Genomic DNA, 24352 nt, shown 5'->3' with positions numbered 1-24352 from the left:
GATCGACTGGTTGGTGACCACTAATGTACAGTGTAGTTTCACTTATCAGAATCGGAAAGATTGAGCCAAAACAGATTTGTAGAAAAAAATCAGCACGTACACGCATGCACATACACCTGCCCGCGCAAGGCTTCACGGTCATGGTAGTCCTTCTCGGGGTAAACACAAGTTTAAAGCGGGCGTCTTTTTTCGTAAAAGCGAAAATCCTCTTTCGGTTAGCAAAAACAGGTACTAATGTTAAGTCTTTCGTAAAAGCGAAATTGCGTAAAAGCAGACGTTCGGAAAGCGGGGGACACCTGTATTTCTATGTGGATTTCGGGACAACTCAACGAATAAGATCTTTGGCGACTGTTACTTCGTTTCCCCAGCGTGGAACCTGTGAAATTCTTCGTGATCTCTACCTTTTAACGTGGATTTACCACTCCCTCCCCTCACTTATTCTGTGGATTTTCTATATTTTTGCATAGATACTAATAAATATAGTGGTTTTAACATTAAAATCTGACTCAATTTGTGATCTATTGCTGCTGGTACGTAACAACATACACTCTTGAAACTCTGTTCTGAGAACAGTGACAGAAGATGATGAAAGAATGCTCTTAAAGCCTCTTCAAAGAAGTCCAATATCCTGAATGAATCCTGTGTCTACTCAAAGTGGAGGAGGATGGCACTGAGAAAGTTGAGCCATGTGTTGGGTGCAGAGAGATACTCAGCATTACTGTTTGGAAGGAGTACCGCAACTCAAACTACCTGCCGTGATTGTGAAGAACCTCCTGCCCTATCTGTAGAAGGCATTTTTTTCACATTTTGCATCAGTCACCTCAGAATGCAGAGAACTGGAACGGAAGCAAGCCATCTCAATCCCAAACAGCCACCTAATAAAAATCTGTGTGCCCAAATGTACATGAAGGTTATGAATTAAAATTACATTTAACGCCCAAGTGCTAGTCTCTAGTGCCAATCCCATTTGAGATTTGATACCACCAGACTGTTAATTCACAATTAGACCATTGCAAACACAGCAATGATGTGACAAAATGCTTTGGCTTATAAAAACTTCTACCGAGTATTTCAATAAGCAAGATCACAATTGATCGCCAAGGGAGGAGGTGCCCCCAAGCTGTGTAAAACAGGTTAACGTCTCCTCCCCAATACTAGTTTGTGATCCTTCAGAAGGGGTGTGGAGATGTTGGACAAATATAGCACTGGATCCAGTTGCGAAGGCTGCCATAAACTCAGACAGAGTGACAGAAGATTGGAATGTTTGCACAGCATCAGCTTCTGCACACAATTGTAATAGAATGTGAAAAATGTTCATGTAGATAAAGATCTGTGCGGGAAGCTCAGATTCAGATTTATTTATCTGTATATTGAAACATACAGTGAAATGTATCGTTCGCCTAAGCAACCAACACACCCAAGGATGCGCTGGGGGCAGCCTGCATGTGTCGCCACACATTCTGGCGCAAGCACAGAATGCCCACAATGCTCGGCAGAACAACATAGAACACAACAAGCGACAAAGCGTTATTAGCAAAACAAGCCCCGTTCTACCCTCCTAATGCACATCCAGTCTTCTAGCTCCAGGAGTCTGCCTCCAGTGGTCGAGGATTCACAGACAAACAACACTTATGGATTAGCCCCCACATAAATTAACATCTAATTAACTTTAAACATTAACAAATACTGTACAACTGCAAATTTGTAGGTACTTTCAAACTTTTGAAGAAAGCTACACAACAATATTTTTATTCCATCATCATTCAGCTGGTCAGAATTGATAACAAGTAAAGCTGGTAACTTTTCTATTATGATAAGCTCCTGCACAAATTAAATCCTGCATTACATTAGTAACTCAACTGATTTTATATTTATATCTGGCATTCTTGATTTAATTAAGCAAACAGCACATGTTGTGAGACTTCTAAATAAACAGAATTTCTGGGAGGGTGCCAAACTCTGATACAGTGACAGCCATCAATATAATTAACACGCTCACCTTCTCCTAATAAATGTGTAGTAGTGCTATCTTGAGTCAGGTAAAATGTAAAGATCTCAATCTTCTGGATCATTACATATGCCAGCCATAATCATGGGCAAAGCATATAACCAATCTTAATCACAGCTGCTATTTAAAGTGGTTCTAGCTTTTGATCAAGCACATCTTATCAAGAAGTACAAGATCTGAAATGCCATCTATGTAGCCTCGACTACAACAACCAGTTGATCTATAAAACACTGATGTTCCCTCTTTGGCCTTACAGGAATGATACCAGATAATATCTCACACATTGGAAACCAACTTTCACATCTTCAGGTTTTGAATAAGACAACTAATTCATAGAAAATTGAAGAACAGAGAACAGACAATGATGAATGCCAGTAGGCAACTCAGTTATACAATTCCAGAATGGAAGTTGGATATGCATAATCGATTTTCATTTAAAGAGCTCATTAGTTGATCTGATTTTCAGAAGCCCACTCAACTTCCAGGCTCAATGGGATCAAATTTACTACTGCATTAAATTGTATAGATATCTATTACAGTACACGAAATAACTAAGAAAGACCAAAGACCAACACAGAAATTATAGGTGACTGTTTGCTTGTGATGAAAATTCATAATAAAGACAAACTGAGGATGTACTTTTCAATTCAGCTTTAAATTTCAGCACAGGCCAACCTAAACTTATTCCTCACACACCAAAAATAAACGTCATTGGGAGTGTGATCAAAAATACACAAAATGAAGTATTCTTGAAAAAATAGAACAAAAGTAGCTCTTTCAAATTTGATCTGACCCTGCGCATAGAAATCAGCCACCATACTAAAACTACAGCTCCCCCCATCCCCCGCTTTTTGTTTGCTGAGTCAATGATGGCTGCCAGTGGAAGATTTTCATGTGATTTCTGCTATTTCAGCAAAATAATTGCTCTTCTAAGGACAGAATAAAAGAGGTCACAACCCCATAGCGATTTGCCAAAATACATTACTTTAACTAATATTCAATAAAATTAACTTGCTATTTCATCACGATGAATGATGTAACAAAGCATTGAAACTTTAACTTTAAGCATTGGAGGAGGGAGGAGAAGATGGCGGCGCGACGTAGCGCGTGCAGCCGTTCCGAATGAATATTGTATGCGTAACTAGGGGGCCGTGCACGATCCGGATTTGACGGAGACAGCCATGAGAAGCACGGAGGAACACCTGGAGTAACTTCTGAAATGCCCGCCTCGCTGCCGCTGCTACTGTGTGATCCAGAATCTCCAGGGACGAAGGCCCCAAACCCCTCGGCTTTGCCTATTGCCTATTGCCGGGGCCAGGGTCGAAGTGCTTGGCAGAGATGGTGCTCAGTGCTTGGTGTCGGAGAGCTGGTCGGAGGCTCGGAGTTTTCGGACGGACTCGGAGTCAGACCGTGGTCGGATGCTTCCAGGATGCTGCATCGGCAAGTTGGCGGCGCTGGAGGTTCACCGTCTGCGTGAGATGATGGGACTTTCAAGAGACTTTTACTGTGCCATGGTCTGTTCTTATCAAATTACAGTATTGCTTGCACTGTTGTAACTATATGTTTTAATTATGTGGTTTTTGTTAGTTTTTAAGTTGGTTTGTCACGTGTTTCCGTGATATCATTCTGGAAAAACATTGCATCATTTCTTAATGCATGCATTACTAAATGACAATAAAAGAGGACTGCGTGTCCTCATAATCATAACTTCAACTACAATTCCAGCAAACAATCTGGACCCAAATACCTGCCAGTCGAGTACATGAATGCTCCCTTTTTCAGTTCCCACTCAGAAAGCACCTTGACTTTACTTGGCACAAGAGTGGTCAAGGTAAGAATTCACCCAGTTGGGAAGAACACGCAAGATGTCACATCTTCAAAGGTCTATAAAAGGGCGAAGGCAAATCCACCAATGTTGTGCTTGAAGTTAGAAAACTGTACAAACTTGATTTGCGTCTCCTTCCTCTGTAAGTTTTCTCACCTGTTTAAGGATGGTTACACAGGCACAACGTCAGTCTCTCACCAAATTGCTACTATTCAAGAGTGGGCTATTTCTTCAAGTTGACCAATCAAAAAATAGTCCCATTTTACTAACTTTACCATAAAAACAAGCAACTTCAGAGTTATCCTTTGTAAATCTCCTTGACCAATTTCTGAATCTATGGGTACTTCCCTCCTCAAAACTAATATGTGTGCACTGTGAACTCAGGTATAAATAAAATGCAACTAAATTGTCTTGGGTAGAAGCACAACTCACATCTTGCCCCATGATTTTTATGTTAATACCTAATTATTACCTTCTCATTATTAATCGCTGGGCTCCAAAATTAGAATTAACTTTGAGGAACCTGCAACAGTCAGCAATACCTTAATCCAATTCTGCTGCAATGCACAACTTCCTTACCCGAGGAAAAAAACTCCAGTCTTTTTTACACTGAAAAGATAAATCATTATAAAGCTGGACCATTGTCATAAGTGGATATGTGAACAGATTCCATCAGAAGGAGGCAAAGAGGCCTCAAAGAATGAGGTGCATAACCTTCTTACAGACACACTCTTGTGGCTTTCCTCATTGAATCCTACACTATAATTTTAATCCTCAACCTCACCAATTCTTCTAATTCTCTCTCATTAAAATCCTCCTTTTAAATCATTCCTTTAGCCACCACTCCCAGAGCTTTTGCCAACACCTCAACATCCATTTTGTACTCCGATGAAACAGCATGGGATGTTTCCTTGCAAAATAAAGTTCAAGTTGATTGTCACCTGACTGTAAATATATAGAGACAGACGAAATAACATTTCTCCAGACAACACATTGATCACACATAGTACATAGACTAGTTTGATTTGGTCAGGTTGAGTCTTTTTGAAACAGTAAGGGCTTAACTGGAGTATTGTTATCACTTCTGGTCACCACACTTTTTGAAGGACACAAAGATCACAGAGGGTGTGGAAGAGTTACTTGTTGTTGCAGGGATGAGGGATCTTGGTTGCAAGGTTACACTAGAAAAGACTAGGTAATTTTCCTCAGAGCAAGGTAGACTGAAGGGAGATTTAATAAAATTGTCTTCAATTTATAAGTTTGAACAGTATACACATACGTAAATATATTTCCAAGGGTCCAGATACAGAGATTCAAAGTATTCGGCAAATAAGCCTGGGGAAAATCATGTTTATAAGACCATAAGACATAATAGCAGAATTAGGCCATTTGGCCCATCGTCTGCTCCACCATTCTATCATGGCTGATCCTTTTTCCCCCTCGTCAGCCCCACTCCCTGCCTTCTCCACGTAACCTTTGATGCCATGTCCAACCAAAACCCTATCAAACTCTGCATTAAATATATCAAATAACCCGGCCTCCACAACTCCATGGTAACAAATTCCACAAATACTCCACCCTCTGGATGAAGACATTTCAACGCATCTCTATTTTAAATGGATCCCTCTCTATCCTGAGGCTGTGCCCTCTTGTTCTAGACCCCCCCCTCCACCACCACGGGAAACCTCCTTTCCACATCTACTCTGTCTAGGCTATTCAACATTTGAAAGATTTCAATGAGATTCACCCCCATCCTTCTGGATCCCAGCAGGTACAGACCCAGAGCTATCAAACGTTCCTCATGTGATAATGCTTTCATTCCCAGAATTATCCTTGTGAACCTTCCTTGAACCCTTTCCAATGCCAGCACACCTTTTCTTAAGATGAGGAGCCCAAAACTGTTGTTCACAACACTCAAGGTGAAGCTTTATCAGTGCCTTATCAAGCCTCAGCGTTACATCAATTCAAGACCTAACACTGCATTTGCCTTCCTCATCACCAACTCTACCTGGAAGTTAACCTTTAGTGTGTTCTGCCCAAGGACTCCCAAGTCCCTTTGCATCTCAGAATTTTGGATTTTCTCCCTGTTTAAAAAACAGTCTGCACATTTATTCCTACTATCAAAGTGCATGACTACGTATTTTCCAACATCGTATTTCATTTGTCACTTTATACCCAATGAGTGGCTACAGTGAGGAATTTGCTTCACCACGACTTGGAAGTGGCATTTTTGATAGGAACGGGAAGGATCATAGCTGAGAAATAGAGGGGGAAGGAGAAGGACTGAATTGGTTGTTCCATAAGCAGTTGGCACAGAATGGTCTCCTTCTGTGTTGTAAAGATTTTACATCTGTCTGTCTAGGTACCATATCCGATGCGGACTTTGGTGACCGTGGTTTTCCATATAGATCTATCCTTCGTTTTTTGGATGACTTCCATTTCCTCGACGTGTAGCCACCTGGCTACGCTTTTGATGTACATAAGCCGAGGTCTTCCTCTAGGTTTACTCCCCTCAATCTTTCCAGAGTATGAGTCTTTCTAGTTCATCTTTCCACATGATGTGTCCTAGGAATCTGAGTTGTCTTTATCTTATTGTTGGTATGAGAGGCCTCTCAATCAACACCAAGAAGACAGAAAGCATGGTCATCTCCAGAAAGACAAACATCCCACAATGTGTGATCAAGATCGGAAATACGAACATCAAACAAATCAACAAATTCAGATATCTTGGCAGCCTAGTAACAAGTAATGGCAGGTGCGACACAGGTATCAAATACAGAATAGCAATGGCGAAAGAAGCTTTCCAAAAAATGAAGACCATATTAACAGACAGAAAGGTGATCACGTACACTAAAAACAGAAAACTGCAGTGCTACATTTATTCTACCCTGACTTATGGAAGTGAGTGCTGGACCATTTCCCCAGCAATGGAAAAGAGACTACAAGCAGCTGAATTATGGTTCTACAGGAGAATGTTAAAAATATGGACCACACACACATCAAATGAAGTTGTTCTCAGGAGAGCCCAAGCAGTTCAATCACTCATACCAACAATAAATGATTTTATGACTCCAAACAAATCTATTGCACAATTGACATTTGGACACAAATACAATGACTAAACAAAATTTAACCATCTGAAAACCCATCACTGTGTCAAAACTGCATTATCTATATAAAAAAATTTAACGGCTATACTATTAATTGGAATGATTGAGCAATGAGATTTTTATTACACAACTGAGAACAGATATCTAGTGCATTACAGAAACCAAAGGTCAACAACGTGCACTCATGACAGATTCACACATGCCAGATAAGTTCCTGATTGTGCACACTGAATTAATCTGATATACTTAAAACAGGCAAACACAGCTTTGCCAAACAGTTAACTGTTCAACTGCTCTCCTGAAGGAACAGCTAGTCCTGAGATGTTAATTGTGACTCGAGATGCATCCCAAAGGGAGATTCAATTACTTTGTTACTAAGAATTGGCTTCTGATGCAGAGAATATTCTGACAAGATGCCAAATATGAGCACAGAGTAGCTCTGAGGATGTATACCCATCCATTCCTCACCTGCTTTCACACATATACCCACCCATTCCTCACCTGCTTTCACACGTATACCCACCCATTCCTCACCTGCATTCGCAGGTATACCCACCCATTCCTCACCTGCATTCACAGATATACCCACCCGCTCCTCACCTGCTTTCACAGATATACCCACCCGCTCACCTGCTTTCACAGATATACCCACCCATTCCTCACCTGCTTTCACAGATATACCCACCCATTCCTCACCTGCTTTCACAGATATACCCACCTGCTCCTCACCTGCTTTCACAGATATACCCGCCCATTCCTCACCTGCTTTCACACGTATACCACCCATTCCTCACCTGCTTTCACAGATATACCCATCCATTCCTCACCTGCTTTCACACGTATACCCACCCATTCCTCACCTGCATTCACAGATATACCCATCCATTCCTCACCTGCTTTCACAGATATACCCATCCATTCCTCACCTGCTTTCACAGATATACCCATCCATTCCTCACCTGCTTTCACAGATATACCCATCCATTCCTCACCTGCTTTCACACGTATACCACCCATTCCTCACCTGCTTTCACAGATATACCCACCCATTCCTCACCTGCTTTCACAGATATACCCATCCATTCCTCACCTGCTTTCACACGTATACCCACCCATTCCTCACCTGCATTCACAGATATACCCACCCATTCCTCACCTGCTTTCACAGATATACCCACCCATTCCTCACCTGCTTTCACAGATATACCCACCCATTCCTCACCTGCTTTCACAGATATACCCATCCATTCCTCACCTGCTTTCACAGGTATACCCACCCATTCCTCACCTGCTTTCACAGATATACCCATCCATTCCTCACCTGCTTTCACAGATATACCCATCCATTCCTCACCTGCTTTCACAGATATACCCACCCGCTCCTCACCTGCATTCACAGGTATACCCACCCATTCCTCACCTGCTTTCACACGTATACCCATCCATTCACCTGCTTTCAGATATACCCACCCATTCCTCACCTGCTTTCACACGTATACCCACCCATTCCTCACCTGCTTTCACACGTATACCCACCCATTCCTCACCTGCTTTCACAGATATACCCACCCATTCCTCACCTGCTTTCACAGATATACCCATCCATTCCTCACCTGCTTTCACACGTATACCACCCATTCCTCACCTGCTTTCACAGATATACCCACCCGCTCAACCGCTTTCACATGTATACCCACTCATTCCTCACCTGCATTCAGACGTACACCCACCCATTCTTCACCTTATTTCACATAATTTGATTGAAAACTTATTCTTGGCCTCTATCACTTTGATCAAAAACAAACTCTCAGGTTTGCTTATTAAATGTGCAAAACGAGGAATAAATGAATACTCTGGGGTACAGCTGTGTGAAAAACCAGGTAAACAAGTTCCCATGAACTGCCCCAGTTCAACTTTAAGCACGGGGTTACAAATGGTTGTATGCACAGGTAACTTACAAAGTATCTTGGTGAGGTAGTCAAACTCAAGGAGCATCACAACCAACTACCAACTTACCCTCACTAAACAGACTGGCATCAATCACTGAATAATTACAAAAAAAAAACAATATTGAAGAAGCTATGAAGTTAACTGAAGGAAACGAGTCAATAGGGACTAGGAATTAAAACAAATTGGGATGAGCCAAGAGCAAAACTACACCCTCGGAAAAATCAGGGCAATCTTTTCTTTCAGGACGTACTGACCATTTTACAGCGGATCATTAACTCTGAAAAAGTACAAGTACTCTCTTTTGTCTATGACTCACTAATATGTCAACTGATGCCTTTCCCTGTGTGGCCAAAGGGGAAACAAAACAATGCTGTTCATTCATCAAACTGGCTTTCAAAGAGCAAAAAAAGACTAAATCTGAATTGTATTTATTTGCATTCTCTCCAACCCTTATTCTACAGTATCAATACAGTGACCGCTTATAGCCTTGAAGACCCCTTGTTCTTTTACATCCACCTTTCAGTAAACCCACAGTTGGCACCACCAGTCATTGCCAGAGTAAACCACTGTCATTAATTGAAGACAAAAGAGACTGGAATCTGAAACAATAAAAACAGAACACTTAAGAAACTCAGTCGCTGAAGCAACATCCATGGAAGCAATAGATGTGAATGGCATTTTAGGTCAAGGCCCTGCCTCAGGATATTTACTGTTTAATAATAATTAATAATCCATAATTGTTTGTTATTACCAGTCAAAATTCATTAACGTCACGACCCTGACTTAAACGCATCCTACCCTTGAAAATTCTATCAACAACCAAATTTTAAATTTAAAAGCTAAAAAACCTGAAAAAAATTTGTTTGAATTAGCTAAATTGGCAACGTCAACGATACTGCAAACGAATACCAAATTAGAATTTAAATACCATTTTCCTATAGATTTTACTGTACCTGCCCAAGAAGCATCACAGCTGACAACACATTGCTAAATTCTAGTAATCAAATGTAGTACCTGTTTTTCCATACGTACTGGATTCCTGTCAGTATTCCAAGCAAATTGTAAAGAAAGACCAGAACACAATACCAACAATGTGAACCAAGAAAACAGCCGGGCAATAAATCCCGAGGGGCAGCGCAGAGAATCCAGCAAAAATCTAGATTTTAGTTTTCATATCTTTGACAACAGAAAGGACAAAGTAAGACATATTATCGCAGAGTTGTGATGAGACTGCACCTTCGACGAAATGCGGAAGGAATGATGTAGAGTAAAAATAATCGCGACTACAAACCTCTGTATTAAATTGTGAACAGGAGCTCTTCACAAAAGAAGAAACTCCCGGCTCCTTCTACTTATCTGATTGTGCAAAGCCCAGCGAATAGAGACGGAAGCCGGGGACCGGAGGGGAAACGGGACAGACACAAAAGGCCGGGGGTCAAGGGCCCAGAAATGCCGGATCGGTGGAGGCCCGGAGAAGCCGGCTCGGGAGGGCGATGAAGGGAAAGGACACACGCCTCCCCCGGGTAAGGCGAGGCGGGAATGAACTCACCCGGAGAGTGTCAATGGAGGAAGCCGGGGCTCTGTGTCCGATGATCGGCTGCCTGAACTCGTCTAATGCCGCTCACAAACACCTCAGCGCTGTCAGAGCCACGACACAACAATGGCGACAGCTTCACTTCCGCTCCGTGCAACCCAGTAACAATTCCCACCCCAGCACTGTATGCCACGTCGCTCTCAGCTCGGCACAGTGTGAAGGAGCAGGGCGATTCCTCCCAGGCGAGATCCCACCAAGCAGAAGAGTGTAAACCCATTTGATGCCAGATAATATACCAGAACAATAACCCAAAGCCGCAGACATCCGAATCACGATGGGCGGCTTCAATGCCGAGATTTCAGTGAACAATGTGATTTCTTCGAATGAAAACAAATGCTTCTTAATCACAATAAATTTGTGGGGGTTGCAATCTACAACGTGTCTAGAAACACGAACTTCACAAAAGAATACTTAGGAAAAATAACTTTTGTGTTCTGGTAACGCGTATTGCGCTATCTATTAAGCACCTAAGCGTGGAAGAATTATGAAAAAAATACGAAATCAGCACAAATGCCAACATAACGTAATAAGGTACATAACCGTGGCATACTGCAAAAATGCATCTTTACGTTAAGGGATATTCCGAAAACCGTTCAATAAAGAATTCTTGCAGCGGAGTTGGACAGAGAAACCCCTATTGCCACTGATAGCCGCGTACCTCCAAACGTTTTCTTATCTTGCAATAATGACACTAATGAAAATTTGTTCTTAAAAATGCATAATATCAAGTTAATTATTGGTAGATATCCGCTCATATGCCAAACTGGCCTGAATTTTAACTGCATTTGATGGCATTTAATCGGGACAGTTACCAATAAAATCACAGTCATATATAAAGCAGGAGCAGATCACTGCGCAGGATAGCTGGACAGTATTTGTAAATGAAGTTTGCCCATCCTACATTTATAATGACAGTCTACCAATTGTGATAAGTACCGTGACGGAGCAGACTCGATGGGCCGAACGGAAGATTTCCGCCCCTATGTCTTATTGTCTTATGGTGGGTTTAGCAAAACCTAGCTTTAGTAAACTAACTCTAACAGTATTGTGACATTAATATGACCAGTCTAAAGCACTGCGGATGTTTACAATCATAAAGGCATAGCGGTGTGAACGAACTCCAGCTTAAGGTGGGAGACAGTTACATACCACCGGACTAGACGTGCCTAGGCATAGTATCTGATGAAGATAGCAGAGTTTGGTTTAGATCGATACCTGGACCCCGTTGGAAGTTTATTCGAAATAATATGAATTAAGAAAACTAAGATTTAGGTTGAGGTTCACTGTTAGTGGAATGTTAGCAAAATGTAATTGAATCAATTTACTGTAAAATGAAATGAAGTGATTCATTCAATTTGCTCATTTTGGTCCTGAGTAGAACGCGGGAGCAATGGTACGTGCCATCGAGTAGTCATCAGCAAACACATCTGGGATTTCCTGAACTGGATAACTAAGATGTGCAGTTCCTTTACGAGTTTGGGGATTGGATAAAGCTAATGTTCCGCAATCCGTGAATTCATTCCAGTGAAAGAGCTCGGTTACACATGTGTGTAGTCAAAGTAAACGAATGTATCATTCTATTTGATCTAGTGCCGCGTTTCGTTTCCTTCACCACACTTTAGGGTGTTGCGCCGGAAATGCCACGTGTACTGACTGCGCTTGCGCGGGCGATAGGCGGTGGAATTTCGATCTGGAGCCGGTGTTGATCCGATCGGAAGCTGGTGGGTGGTGCGCGTGCGCGGCCTTCATCGTTTGGGGGGGGGAGAGAGGAGGAACAGCGTCACCATCGGGCGGCGCGCGGCCTTCCGAAGGCAGCGTCACGATCGGGTGGAGCGCGCGGGGCCTTCGGAGCGGAGCGTCACGACCGGGTTTCGGGGGGCAGCGTCACGCCGAGCGCCCGAGTCATAATCGCCGGCCCGAGCGTCACAGCCCAGCTCAGCTTCGCGGCCGCGGCCGAGGCCCTGAGAGCGCACCGGAGCTCCCGCGCGGCGTCGTGGAGGCATGTCGGGGGCTAGCTCCGGCTACAACAGCCCGCATCTCGCCAGGGCCGCGCGGCCTTGTCTGAACGGTGAGTGGGAGAGCAGCGGAAGGTGTGGGCCTGTGGAGGCCCCGAGGATGGAGTTGTCGGCCTATACCCGCGTTCTCGACGGCGATCTGGGACTGCACCCCCCGCCTCTCCGACAATTGGCCCGGAGACCGTCCGAGATCGATTTTCGGTGCCCACTACGTTACCCTATTTACGCCCAGCTCTTCGCGGACTCCTTCCGGGCATCCGCACTTTGACCGATTTCCCTTCTCCCTCCCCACAGTCTCTGGGTTGGATTTAGGCTTCTCTCCCCCCCGCCACCCCAATACCTTCTCCCGATCGACTCCCGTCCCTCCCCAACAAACAATCTCGGCCACTGCTTTCTCCCGGTCCTGTCAACGTGTCAGTGCAGCTCGGTGACGTCCCGATTTTCTGCCCCTTGTAGGTTTGCAGCCTTTCGCAATCGTTGAGCATTACCCTTGTTTTTCTTACGCCAAATAAACCGTTGTTAGCAAGGGTTATTCTATACTTTTTTACATATCTGCGTTACTCATACCTGTCACTGGCTGGTGTTCGTGTTCCCAAGTGCTTTATGCTGTTTTGCAACGCACTCTGCCGCAAACTGTCTCATGATTATTTGAAACTGTCCCAGTTTTCTAAGTTCTGCAGTTCCCCAGAGTAATCAACTTCCATTTTGAACGCTGGAGAAGAGATGTCAAGTGTAAGACTTTACTTTCCATGAACCAAAGAAGAATATTTTGAAGGTTCAAGAAGTCTATTTGGCGAGGATGAAAGCTCATTGTTTTCATATTTTTACTCCATTTTGCTTTGCCTGAATATTTCTAGTTCTTTATTAATAACAATTTTTGTGATGCAGAGAAAATGAAAAATGCTGGAAAAGCCCACAGGGCTAATTTTCTTTCAGGTTTCCAGCATCAGCAATTTTTTTGTATTTAATTCTTTTGGATACTTCTGGGAAGGGAACGTTTGAAACTTAGAAAACCTACAGCACAATACAGGTCCTTCAGCCCACAAAGTTGTGCCAAACATGTCCTTACCTTAGAAATTACCTAGGGTTACCCATAGCCCTCTATTTTTCTAAGCTCCGTGTGCCTGTCCAGGAGTCTCTTAAAAGACCCTATCGAATCCGTTTCCTTTGTTCCTCTCTTCTCACCCAAAGTGTGAGATTCTGCTGTTTAAAAGTTAATGCTGACTTCTCAAAATTTTCTCAGGCTGAGCATTTGATATAATAAAATTAACTCTAAATATACTCTCCTTAGTTTTAGATTCAAGCATGTTCTCTTGTTTTATTTATATTTATGGATCATGTAGAGAATCCTGCTGAAGATTCTTGGCCTGAAACGACAACTGTCTATTCCTCTCCATAGATGCTGCCTGACCTGATGAGTTCTCAACATTTCCTGCATTTCCAAAATCTCTTGTGTTGATTTATCATAATTTTTTGTTTAAAATACTTTGTGGTTTTCAGTGTCATTAAGATCTCTTTTACTTTCTCCATTACATCTAAATTAACTGTTTGACATTCACATTTGGGTGAACAAAATTTTACAGTCAGCCAAACATTGGAAAGGACAAAGTCATCAACCTTATCATCTTCTGGAAGATATCGACCAGTTTCAGCAAGTTCAGAACCTTCACGTCATAATGATACTTGTTGCCTTTTGGGCTGTTTCATTGCTAACATTTGCTTGTTTCTATTTCAAAATATCTGATTAGCCTTGCATCAGTGTTGCTTTTCATCTCTGCCTCTTGTCTCCCGCTTTGATAGTTCCAATGCAATAAAAAAAATGGTGGGGGGGGGAGAGGAGGAAAAACTGTAGAAAGATAAGATAGCATTTCACGTCCAAATGGTCATCCATCAGATGCTGACTTCCCCGGATGTTGAAAAATATTCTTTATGCTTGACAGCACTTTAAATGTGGAGAATGAAAAGTACAACATTTTACTTTTGCTTGCCTGATATGAGCACTCAGTCTAAATGGCTTCCTTTGCTACCATTTTATTTGCTGTTTACCCAAGGGGCGTAGGTGTAACCTTAATTTAAGATGTTACTCAAAACTTAGCAACTGAGAGTAGAGCATTCAATTACGGACTTATTATCATCTTGGATGATATAGCATCACTGTGCAGTGAGATTAGAACCCATATATCCAAAATCACAGGTTTCACTAATCTTCATTAGGATTAGCACATGAATGTCCCTCAGACACTCACATTTCTAGAGAGGGATTTTTGAAGTTACTTTTGTAAATTTGAATAGATTAGTGAAAAGTCTGAAGATCATGAAAATTTAACTCTGTTTCTCCATTGGTTTTAGTCTTGCCTGATGGTTCCTAGCAAATATCAAAGTGTATAATGTCCATTAGTAAGTTTTCTGTGCTGTATCTCCAGGTGGAAGAATTTGCATGAATTCTATCTGTATATCACCATGTAACTTTGTGAAAATATCACAAGGACTTTCATGCAAACATTACCAACCCAGAATATGTAACGCTCGTTTCCAGAAAATTTCATTATACTTTAATGCAAATGTATCTTTAAACAGCTGTTTCCAATTTATTTAAGTGTTAGCTTGCTTGAGGAAAGTTGAGATAATATCCCATGGAATTATTTAAAGAAGGAAATTAAATCTTTCGGTGTTAGGCCAAAAATAGATTATTTGATTTACATTTAACATTATTAGCTGTGTACTGTGCTCGTTTAAATTGACTGTTATATATTGCATTTGCACCAAAGAAAAGAAGGTCTTGGTAATGGTGCTCCAATCACAAACGAGAAAATCAAAGGAATACACACAAAATGCTGGCAGAACTCAGCAGACCAGGCAGAATCTAAGGTAAAGAGATACTTCAGTCCAGATGAAGGGCCTCAAACAGAAGCGTTGACTGTACACTTCCATAGATGCTACCTGGCCTGCTTAGTTCCTCCAGCATTTTGTGTGTGTTGCTTGGTAATAGTGACAAGGGTGAGGCCATTTCTAGTGTCCAGTTTGGTCTCATTGTCAAAGATTAGATTAAAACACAAACTGCTGACCTGGACAGCAGATTATATGCATCTGTGCAGGCAAAAACAGTTTGAAGTAACTTTATTATCAAAGTACATACCTGCCACTATATAAATCCCTGAGATTCATTTTCTTGCGGGCACGCTCAGTAAATCCAAGAACCGTAATAGAACCAATGAAACACCTCACTCAACAGGGTGGGCACACAACCAGCATGCCTCAGACAACAAACTGGGCAAATGCAAAAGAAGAAAAAAGGTAGTAAATAAGCAATACATGTCGAGAACATGGCATGAAGAGACCTTGAAAGTGTGTCCATAGGTTGTGGGAACATTTCAATAATGGGGCAAGTGCCCAGAACAGACCCTCTGAGATGATAACACTGAGGAATTTAAAGTTGTGGACCCTCAGCTGCCTGATTTCCCCCAAAGAGAACTGGCTCATGGACCTGCAGTTTCCTTCTCCTGAAGTCCATAATCAGCTCCTTGGTCTTGCTGTCATTGGGCAAGAAGTTGTTCTGACACCACTCAGCCAGGTTTTCAATCTGCCTCCTATGTGCTCATTTCTCACCACCTTTGATTCGGCCTACGACTGTGGTGTCATTGACAAACTTAAGTATGGCTTTGGAGCTGTACTTAGCCACGCAGTCGTAAGTGTAACGTGAGTAGAGCAGGGGGCTAAATGCACAGCCTTGTATACCTGTACTGATGGAAATTGTGGAGGAGATGTTGCTAACCAAAAATGGTAGGGGTTTGCAAGTGAAGAAATCGAGAATCCAATTGCAGAAGGATGTGCTGAGGCCAAGGTCTTGAAGCTTATTGATTCGTTTTAAGGGGATGATAGTATTGAATGCTGAGCTGTAGTGGATCAGAGCATCCTTATGTATGTGTCTTTGCTGTCCAGATGTTCCAGGATTGAGTGAAGAGCCTATGAAATAGCATCTGCCGTGGACCTGTTGGTCCAGTAGGCAAGTTGGAGTGGATCCAAGTTGCTTCTCAGGCAGGAATTGATATGCTTCATCACTGACCTCTCAGACTTTGATCTGCTGATGTGTCATCGAAAATGGCAGGATAGTTTAGAGATGAAAGGTCATTGATCTAAAACATCAATTTTACTCCTCTCTACTGATGCTGCCTGAGTTGCTGAGTATCTCCAGAATTAATCTGTTTTTACTTCAGACATTCTCCCAATATGGTGTTTTGAATTGGGTTTGCAACAAATGATAGCCTTGTTTACAGAGTGAACAGGAAGCATTAGAACTCTCAAAACTAAAATGAAAACTTCAGAACCCAGGGGTTTCTGTACCATGACCAAACATAGTTCTGATGATATCCTACCACTAGCCAGTGACCACCCTTCTGTATTATAGTAAGCATTTCAGTATTTTTTTTAGTACTTTCGGATTATAGAAAAAACTATCACTCTAAAACTCATACCATTTTATCTTTTGCAAATGTTCTTTTGGCCACTTTGTCTATGTTCTATGTTGATTGAGATGCAAGCTCCAGTTCCTGGGGTGAGAAAAGATTGAAATCTTGCTTGCATTTGTCATGATGTCAAAATGTAACTTTTAAAGTAAGTTTCTTTCTTGCATAAATATTGCAGAAAAGCCAGGCTAAGCTTATGGACATCAAGTTATCTACATTCTTAATATTATGCTCTAGATAAACATTGAATCTTCAGTGCATCACCTCTTAGTGTTAATAAGAACACGGCACAGTTAAAAAATGGCAATTACTGTCTCAGCTTCACTTGAGGAATATCCCTGTCTTTTCCTGGGATAATGAAGTTTTATCAATGCACAATTGATTGCTCGGGTGAAAAGTTTTGAATAAGTAAATAATTTTCTTCATTGGCTCAGTTGTGTTTACTTTGGCCCATAGTGTGCAGTTTTGCTCTGACATTGTTGGAAGGGGAAAGTTGGCAAAAGTTGTTACCTTTGATAGTTATTTAACCCCTCATGCCCCAGAAATGTACTATACTGGCATCAGATTAGTTTAAATGAGTTGTACTCTCTGTCCTTGTATCAAGTAAATAGCACTTTGTAGAGGGCAAGAGATTAACATGTTCTTTTGAATAATATTAAAAGGAACTTATCTCTTTGTAGAGATAAAATTGGTGAAAGGTTAAGATAATTGCTGTTTGACAGTTACTGATTTAGTAGAGGCCTGGTAAATATGACACTTGCTGTGCAGATTGTTGATTGGAATAGTATGTTAACTGATTAGACATTTGAACTGGGTTAATTTGATCACCCTTTCCAAATATGTTTTCAAGAAGCTGGTGCTTTACATCTTGTGTCATAAATATCAGATTTTTAAATGTCTCATACAGCTTACCTTTACAGATGATATTTCATCACTTGATGTTCAACAAATTTTTAATATAGTTTGTGCTATTCAAAATCTTCAACTTGGAGCCACAGTTTTGAATAAAAGACAACCAAGGGAAGCCATGTCAAGTTCTAGCATCTGATTTCTCACTCCACACCCGCATCTGTTTATTTCAAACTGGAACTTGTATCACAATCATTCATTAATTAGAAAACCGAAACTATAAATAGATATGAAACCTATTTGTTATAATTTAAATACATCCAAATCTTGAAAAAATTGGCTTTATTGTTGTTCTGGCTTCAATGTGATGTGCTATAGTCTTGTTTCTGCCATAAAGGTCAGTGTTTTCATGAAAAGAGATAAAAATGGAATTCATTTTATTGGCTATTAGCCACATTTTTTGGTGTTTCTGATAAGACGTGTCCTCTGTAGATTTGAGAGAGTAAACTTTTATTGGAGTATCCTTAGCTAATAGCCCTGGTAGAAATATGTACTTTGAGTTTTACAAGATATAGTTGGCAATATATAGTGTTCATTATTTAAGAAATTTAATAATTTTGTGAATTGAACTTCTATAAAGTTGCTATTTTAACTTGTGCCACTTTGCAAAAGCGTTTAGTTGTGAGTTTTTGCTAAGCTCCAATTAAGCTAAAACCTACTCTTTTACCTTTTTGGATTCCAGAATCGAACTCGTTTCTGCATACCTCGACACGGTTTTATCACCCCTTGTTCAATCCCTTCCGACCAATGTTCATGACACTTCTCACGCTCTTAAACTTTTCGATGATTTTAAGTTCCCTGGCCCCCACCGCTTTATTTTCACCATGGATGTCCAGTCCTTATATACTTCCATCCCCCATCAGGAAGGTCTCAAAGCTCTACGCTTCTTTTTGGATTCCAGACCTAATCAGTTCCCCTCTACCACCACTCTGCTCCGTCTAGCGGAATTAGTCCTTACTCTTAATAATTTCTCCTTTGGCTCCTCCCACTTCCTCCAAACTAAAGGTGTAGCTATGGGCACCCGTATGGGTCCTAGCTATGCCTGCCTTTTTGTTGGGTTTGTGGAACAATCTATGTTCCGTGCCTATTCTGGTATCTGTCCCCCACTTTTCCTTCGCTACATCGACGACTGCATTGGTGCTGCTTCCTGCACGCATGCAGCACTCGTTGACTTTATTAACTTTGCCTCCAACTTTCACCCTGCCCTCAAGTTTACCTGGTCCATTTCCGACACCTCCCTCCCCTTTCTAGATCTTTCTGTCTCTGGAGACAGCTTATCCACTGATGTCTACTATAAGCCTACTGACTCTCACAGCTATCTGGACTATTCCTCTTCTCACCCTGTCTCTTGCAAAAACGCCATCCCCTTCTCGCAATTCCTCCGTCTCCGCCGCATCTGCTCTCAGGATGAGGCTTTTCATTCTAGGACGAGGGAGATGTCTTCCTTTTTTAAAGAAAAGGGCTTCCCTTCCTCCACTATCAACTCTGCTCTTAAACGCATCTCCCCCATTTCACGTACATCTGCTCTCACTCCATCCTCCCACCACCCCACTAGGAATAGGGTTCCCCTGGTCCTCACCTACCACCCCACCAGCCTCCGGGTCCAACATATTATTCTCCGTAACTTCTGCCACCTCCAACGGGATCCCACCACTAAGCACATCTTTCCCTCCCCACCCCTCCTGCATTCCGCAGGGATTGCTCCCTACGCAACTCCCTTGTCCATTCGTCCCCCCCCATCCCTCCCCACAGATCTCCCTCCTGGTACTTATCCGTGTAAGCGGAACAAGTGCTACACATGCCCTTACACTCCCTCCCTTACCACCATTCAGGGCCCCAAACGGTTCTTCCAGGTGAGGCAACACTTCACCTGTGAGTCGACTGGGGTGATATGCTGCGTCCGGTGCTCCCGATGTGGCCTTTTATATATTGGTGAGACCCGACGCAGACTGGGAGACCGCTTTGCTGAACATCTACGCTCTGTCCGCCAGAGAAAGCAGGATCTCTCAGTGGCCACACATTTTAATTCCACGTCCCATTCCCATTCTGACATGTCTATCCACAGCCTCCTCTACTGTAAAGATGAAGCCACACTCAGGTTGGAGGAACAACACCTTATGTTCCGTCTAGGTAGCCTCCAACCTGATGGCATGAACATCGACTTCTCTAACTTCTGCTAAGGCCCCACCTCCCCCTCGTACCCCATCTGTTACTTATTTTTATGCACACATTCTTTCTCTCACTCTCCTTTCTCTCCCTCTGTCCCTCAGAATATACCTCTTGCCCATCCTCTGGGTCCCCCCCCCCTCGTCTTTCTTCCCGGACCTCCTGTCCCATGATCCTCTCGTATCCCCTTTTGCCTATCGCCTGTCCAGCTCTTGGCTCTATCCCTCCCCCTCCTGTCTTCTCCTATCATTTTGGATCTCCCCCTCCCCCTCCAACTTTCAAATCCCTTACTCACTCTTCCTTCAGTTAGTCCTGAGGAAGGGTCTCGGCCTGAAACGTCGACTGCACCTCTTCCTACAGATGCTGCCTGGCCTGCTGCGTTCACCGGCAACTTTGATGTGTGTTGCTTGAATTTCCAGCATCTGCAGAATTCCTGTTGTTTTCTTTTACCTCTTTTATATCCTTTTTCAAGTTTTTCTGAGACAAACAAAATTCCAGAAGCAGTTTCCCTTGTAGGTTAAGTATATCTAGGTCTGTTTTGTAAATATAAGAATGGTGTTCTAATATTTGTATGTTTTTTTTCTCAGGTCCTGGTCCAAATCAATTGATGAGTCAAAATTCTGCAGTTCCCACTGAACAAGGGTATAATGTGGTTCCTCAACCACCACATATGCAACAATTGCCAGCAAAGAACTTTCCACAGGTTCCTGTTGAACAATATAATTATGAATATCAACAAAATCTTCAGCCTGTTGGTAATATTCAAAGTGTGGGACAGACTGTCAGCAGACCTTCACTACATGCTAACATCTTACAGAAGGGGAGCTCTGCTGGTGTACAGAGTGCTTCTATGGCTGTGTATCCAGGATCTTACTCAAGAATGCCACTGTCTTCTCAAAGTTCATTTGCACCTCCGCCTGCCAACACCGTTCCACCTAGAGCCTCACCCCTTCCGCAATCAAACTGGCAGCTTGGTCCTCCACAACAATCCCACCCTGTTAGCCACCCTCCAGCAGGGATACAAAAAAATCACATAGTTTCAACTGAAGGAATTGGCCAGGGCCATATGCCTCCAGTGGCCACCTCTGTCTCCTATGGAATGGCAGGTCCAAAGCCAGCAATACCCAATCAGTATGGTAGTATGTCTGGAAGGCCTCTGACACAGAATTATGCAAACCAAGGTAAGATAAAATTTATGCGTTGTTTTCCATGTGAAGTTTCAATGGTGTGGCTAGGGATAAAAAAAGGAGTGTTGAAGGATTTTGTTCTTCCTTTCAGTCATGGAGATGTTGTTATCTTTCAAAAAAATGGTAATGTTGCTTTAGAATTAAAGTGCAGTGTTATTCCTGGCAGGAGTTGTTCAAGCTGGGTTTGTATCAAATTGAATGGTGGGACAGGCTTGTGGAGCTTCACCTTATTTTCCTTTGATTGCGTTGCATATCTAAGCATTAACATTTGATAGATGTATGGAATTTCTCCAAAGTGAAGTTGGGGGATCAGTCATGTAATAACAATAATGTTGTGTTTTTACTGAATATAGTACATGTTATTATTCAGAGGATTTTCACATAATTTGTTGGCACTGCTTTTAGAGAGAGCGGATTTAAACAACACTGTTGTCCTTACAAATGATCTAAGCATGATATACAGTCATGCTCTCAAGCTTTCCCAAATTCAAGAAATAATTAACTTTTTCCATGACTTTATGAAATGGGGCTGTTTCATCTTTGAAGATTACTTAAGAAATTCAGAGTATGTACAACAGACTCCGGTTAATTGGTGTAGCCACTTATTTGGGACAACTCTTAACGAACAAAAATTGAGGAAATAGGGACTTCCTTCGCTGATTTAATATACTCTGCCACTTAAATTGGGACAGGAGACTGTTGCTGAGTAGTTTCTAACTAGCGTCAGCCACATACGCTTGTGTGGCCGTTAGAGCTAACCAGTTTAAAATAGAGTCAGATGTGCGTTTTTGTGTTTTTGAAAAGCAGTTACTTTTATCACCGATAGTTGGTGAGAACTAAGCAGTGAAACATTTCCAAACTATTTTGCTCACTGTGTTTACCAGCATTCGGGCCAGAAATAGCCAGGAGTAAAAATGAAACCATTTCACTACTTCAACAAGTTAGGAACTATGAAGAATTTGAAGGTGTGGACAATCATTCTGAATATTACCTTTGTACATCACTGGGCACTCAGCTCTCACCTGTGGCTCCAAGTAGCTGGCCATACACCAGTACACTGCTTTGACAGGTGGGCTAAACTAGGTGAGGGTAGCTATTGGGTCTCGTACCCCTGCGAGAGAAGGACATGCCTGTCCTCCCATGCGAAGTTAGCTCTGGCGGACTGGGCAGATGAGATCTACAGTGAGATCCAACAACTAGGAATGCAATTCAGCAACGCTGCGCAGAGAGTGAAGGGCATGACAAGGGATATAAGTCGTGGTCATCCACTGCAACCAAGGAAGACCCCAGTTATGAGGACCACTCGTACCACTGGACCCAGACTTCTGAGGTTGAGAGAGTGTAAGCAGCTTTTCCACTTTAAAACTCTGCACAGGTTACCTGTCATTGTCAAATATGATGGGCAACCTCCAGTAGCATTGGCACTGTACGAATTTGTTCTTTATTTCATTTCAATACATAATTTGTTACTCAGTTAAACGGTAGTTGGTCTTTTTTTTAATACCTTTTTAAATATCTCCGTGAAACTGACTAATTGGGGCAGCTGCTTAATTGGGCCAAAATCTACTGGTCCTGATGTGTCCCAATAACTGGAATCCACTGTGATGAAAAGCGACTTCCCTTTTGAAGTATTCAGTTTAAAGCAGAAATGTAAGGGAATTGAAACAGTACAAAGTGCTGACAGTAGCTATTTCCTGAACTATGTAGCTTGTAACATTGTCACAAAATAGTATTGTGCTGCATTGCTCACAGACTTGCTTACCAGTAGAAAGTGAATTGTGGCATCTATGTTCCTATGGCCAATGGGAATGAAAGTTTGCTGATGTTGAAGATGATTGTCAACTACCTGTGATTGTCACCAGGCAATCATGCCAGTATTCTAATGGAGGGGTCTGGAAAGGTTCTTAACTTTTCATAATGTTTCTTTCAATGACTGAATAGTAAACTGAATAAGAATATCCTTGTGGTTTAATAATTTGGATTGTTTTACGTATAGTCAGTACTTCTTGATTCCCTGTTGCAACCATTTGTGCGAAGAAAATTTACCCTTGGAATTTGCAAATCACTACTCAAAACCTTCAGATATTACTTCCGAGTAAAATTCATTGCCATGGAAATTTGCATAAGGAGAAAGATAGATAAGTCAACCTAAAATTTATTTATTTTTATCAACTTGCATTTCTTGATGTATATGCAGATGATGTGGCTTCACATGACAGAAAAACTCAGTCATCATTTTCTAAGAATATATCCCCCTTCCCAATTAATATCTAGACTTGGAGGTGCAAGCACAATTTCTAACTCTGTGTGAAATGTGAAATTAAAAACAGGAAATGTTGGAAATCTCTGTGAGAAGGTGGGAATGTGAAGACCCCTCATCAGAATTGTGAAGAAGAGAAATGACACACTGAACTAGGACTGGGGAAGGGGATGACTGCGGGTTTAAATGCAGGATGACTCTGGTGATGAACTATAGTTGCAAGAAAAAGTTTGTGAACCCTTTGCAATTACCTGGTTTTCTGCATTAATTACTCATAACATGAGATCTAATCCTAACTAAGTCACAGTAATAGACAAACACAATCTGTCTAAACTAATAACACACAAACAATTGTACTTCTCATGACTTTATTGTACATATTATTTAATTGTTCACAGTCTGTTCTGGAAAAAATGTGTGAACACTAGTATTTAATAATTGGTAGAACCTCCTTTAGCAGAAATAGCCTCCGTCAGACGTTTCCTGTAGCTGGTGATCAGACTTGCACAACTTTAATCGTATCGCTTTACACAGAACTGTTTCGGTTCATCAGTATTTCTGGGTAACTTGCCTGAACAGCATTCTTCAGATCATTCCACAGCATCTCAATTGGGTTAAGGTCTGGACTCTGACTTGGCCATTCCAAAACAGGAATTTTCTTCTTTATAAACTATTCTGTCATTGGTTCACTCTTGTGTTTTGGATCATTGTCGTGTTACATCATTCAACTTCTAATGAGCTTCAGGTGACAGACTGCTTCCCTCACATTTGCCTGTAAAATGTCTTGATACAGTTTTGAAATCATTGTCCCCTCAACAATTTCAAGCTGTCAAGATCCTGAGGTGGCAAAGCAGCCCCAAACCAT

General features: G+C 41.9%; 2 protein-coding genes across 5 annotated transcripts in view; one reads left to right on the top strand and one right to left on the bottom strand.

Annotated features, from left to right (window-relative positions):
• The window catches only part of sar1b (secretion associated, Ras related GTPase 1B), a 28282-nt gene extending 15350 nt beyond the window's left edge, over positions 1–12932 (bottom strand). The window contains exon 1 of one of the 4 annotated variants that reach the window (XM_072263920.1): positions 12843–12932. The gene's annotated coding sequence lies outside the window, so the exon portion shown is untranslated. Of the gene's footprint in view, positions 1–10184; positions 10244–10442; positions 10603–12719; positions 12790–12842 lie in introns of those variants that run through there. The other 3 variants (XM_072263921.1, XM_072263919.1, XM_072263923.1) reach the window with 3 other exon arrangements.
• The window catches only part of sec24a (SEC24 homolog A, COPII coat complex component), a 68293-nt gene continuing 56190 nt past the window's right edge, over positions 12250–24352 (top strand). Inside the window, exons 1-2 of the mRNA XM_072263918.1 lie at positions 12250–12555; positions 20628–21221. Of these exons, the coding sequence (XP_072120019.1) occupies positions 12489–12555; positions 20628–21221 (661 nt within the window). The 5' untranslated portion in view covers positions 12250–12488. The remainder of the gene's footprint in view (positions 12556–20627; positions 21222–24352) is intronic.

This window comes from Mobula birostris, chromosome 7, assembly GCF_030028105.1.
Source record: "Mobula birostris isolate sMobBir1 chromosome 7, sMobBir1.hap1, whole genome shotgun sequence".
Classification (NCBI taxonomy): domain Eukaryota; kingdom Metazoa; phylum Chordata; class Chondrichthyes; order Myliobatiformes; family Myliobatidae; genus Mobula; species Mobula birostris.
The sequence above is the reverse complement of the archived record's forward strand: the minus strand, read 5'-3'. Positions and strand labels throughout refer to the sequence as shown.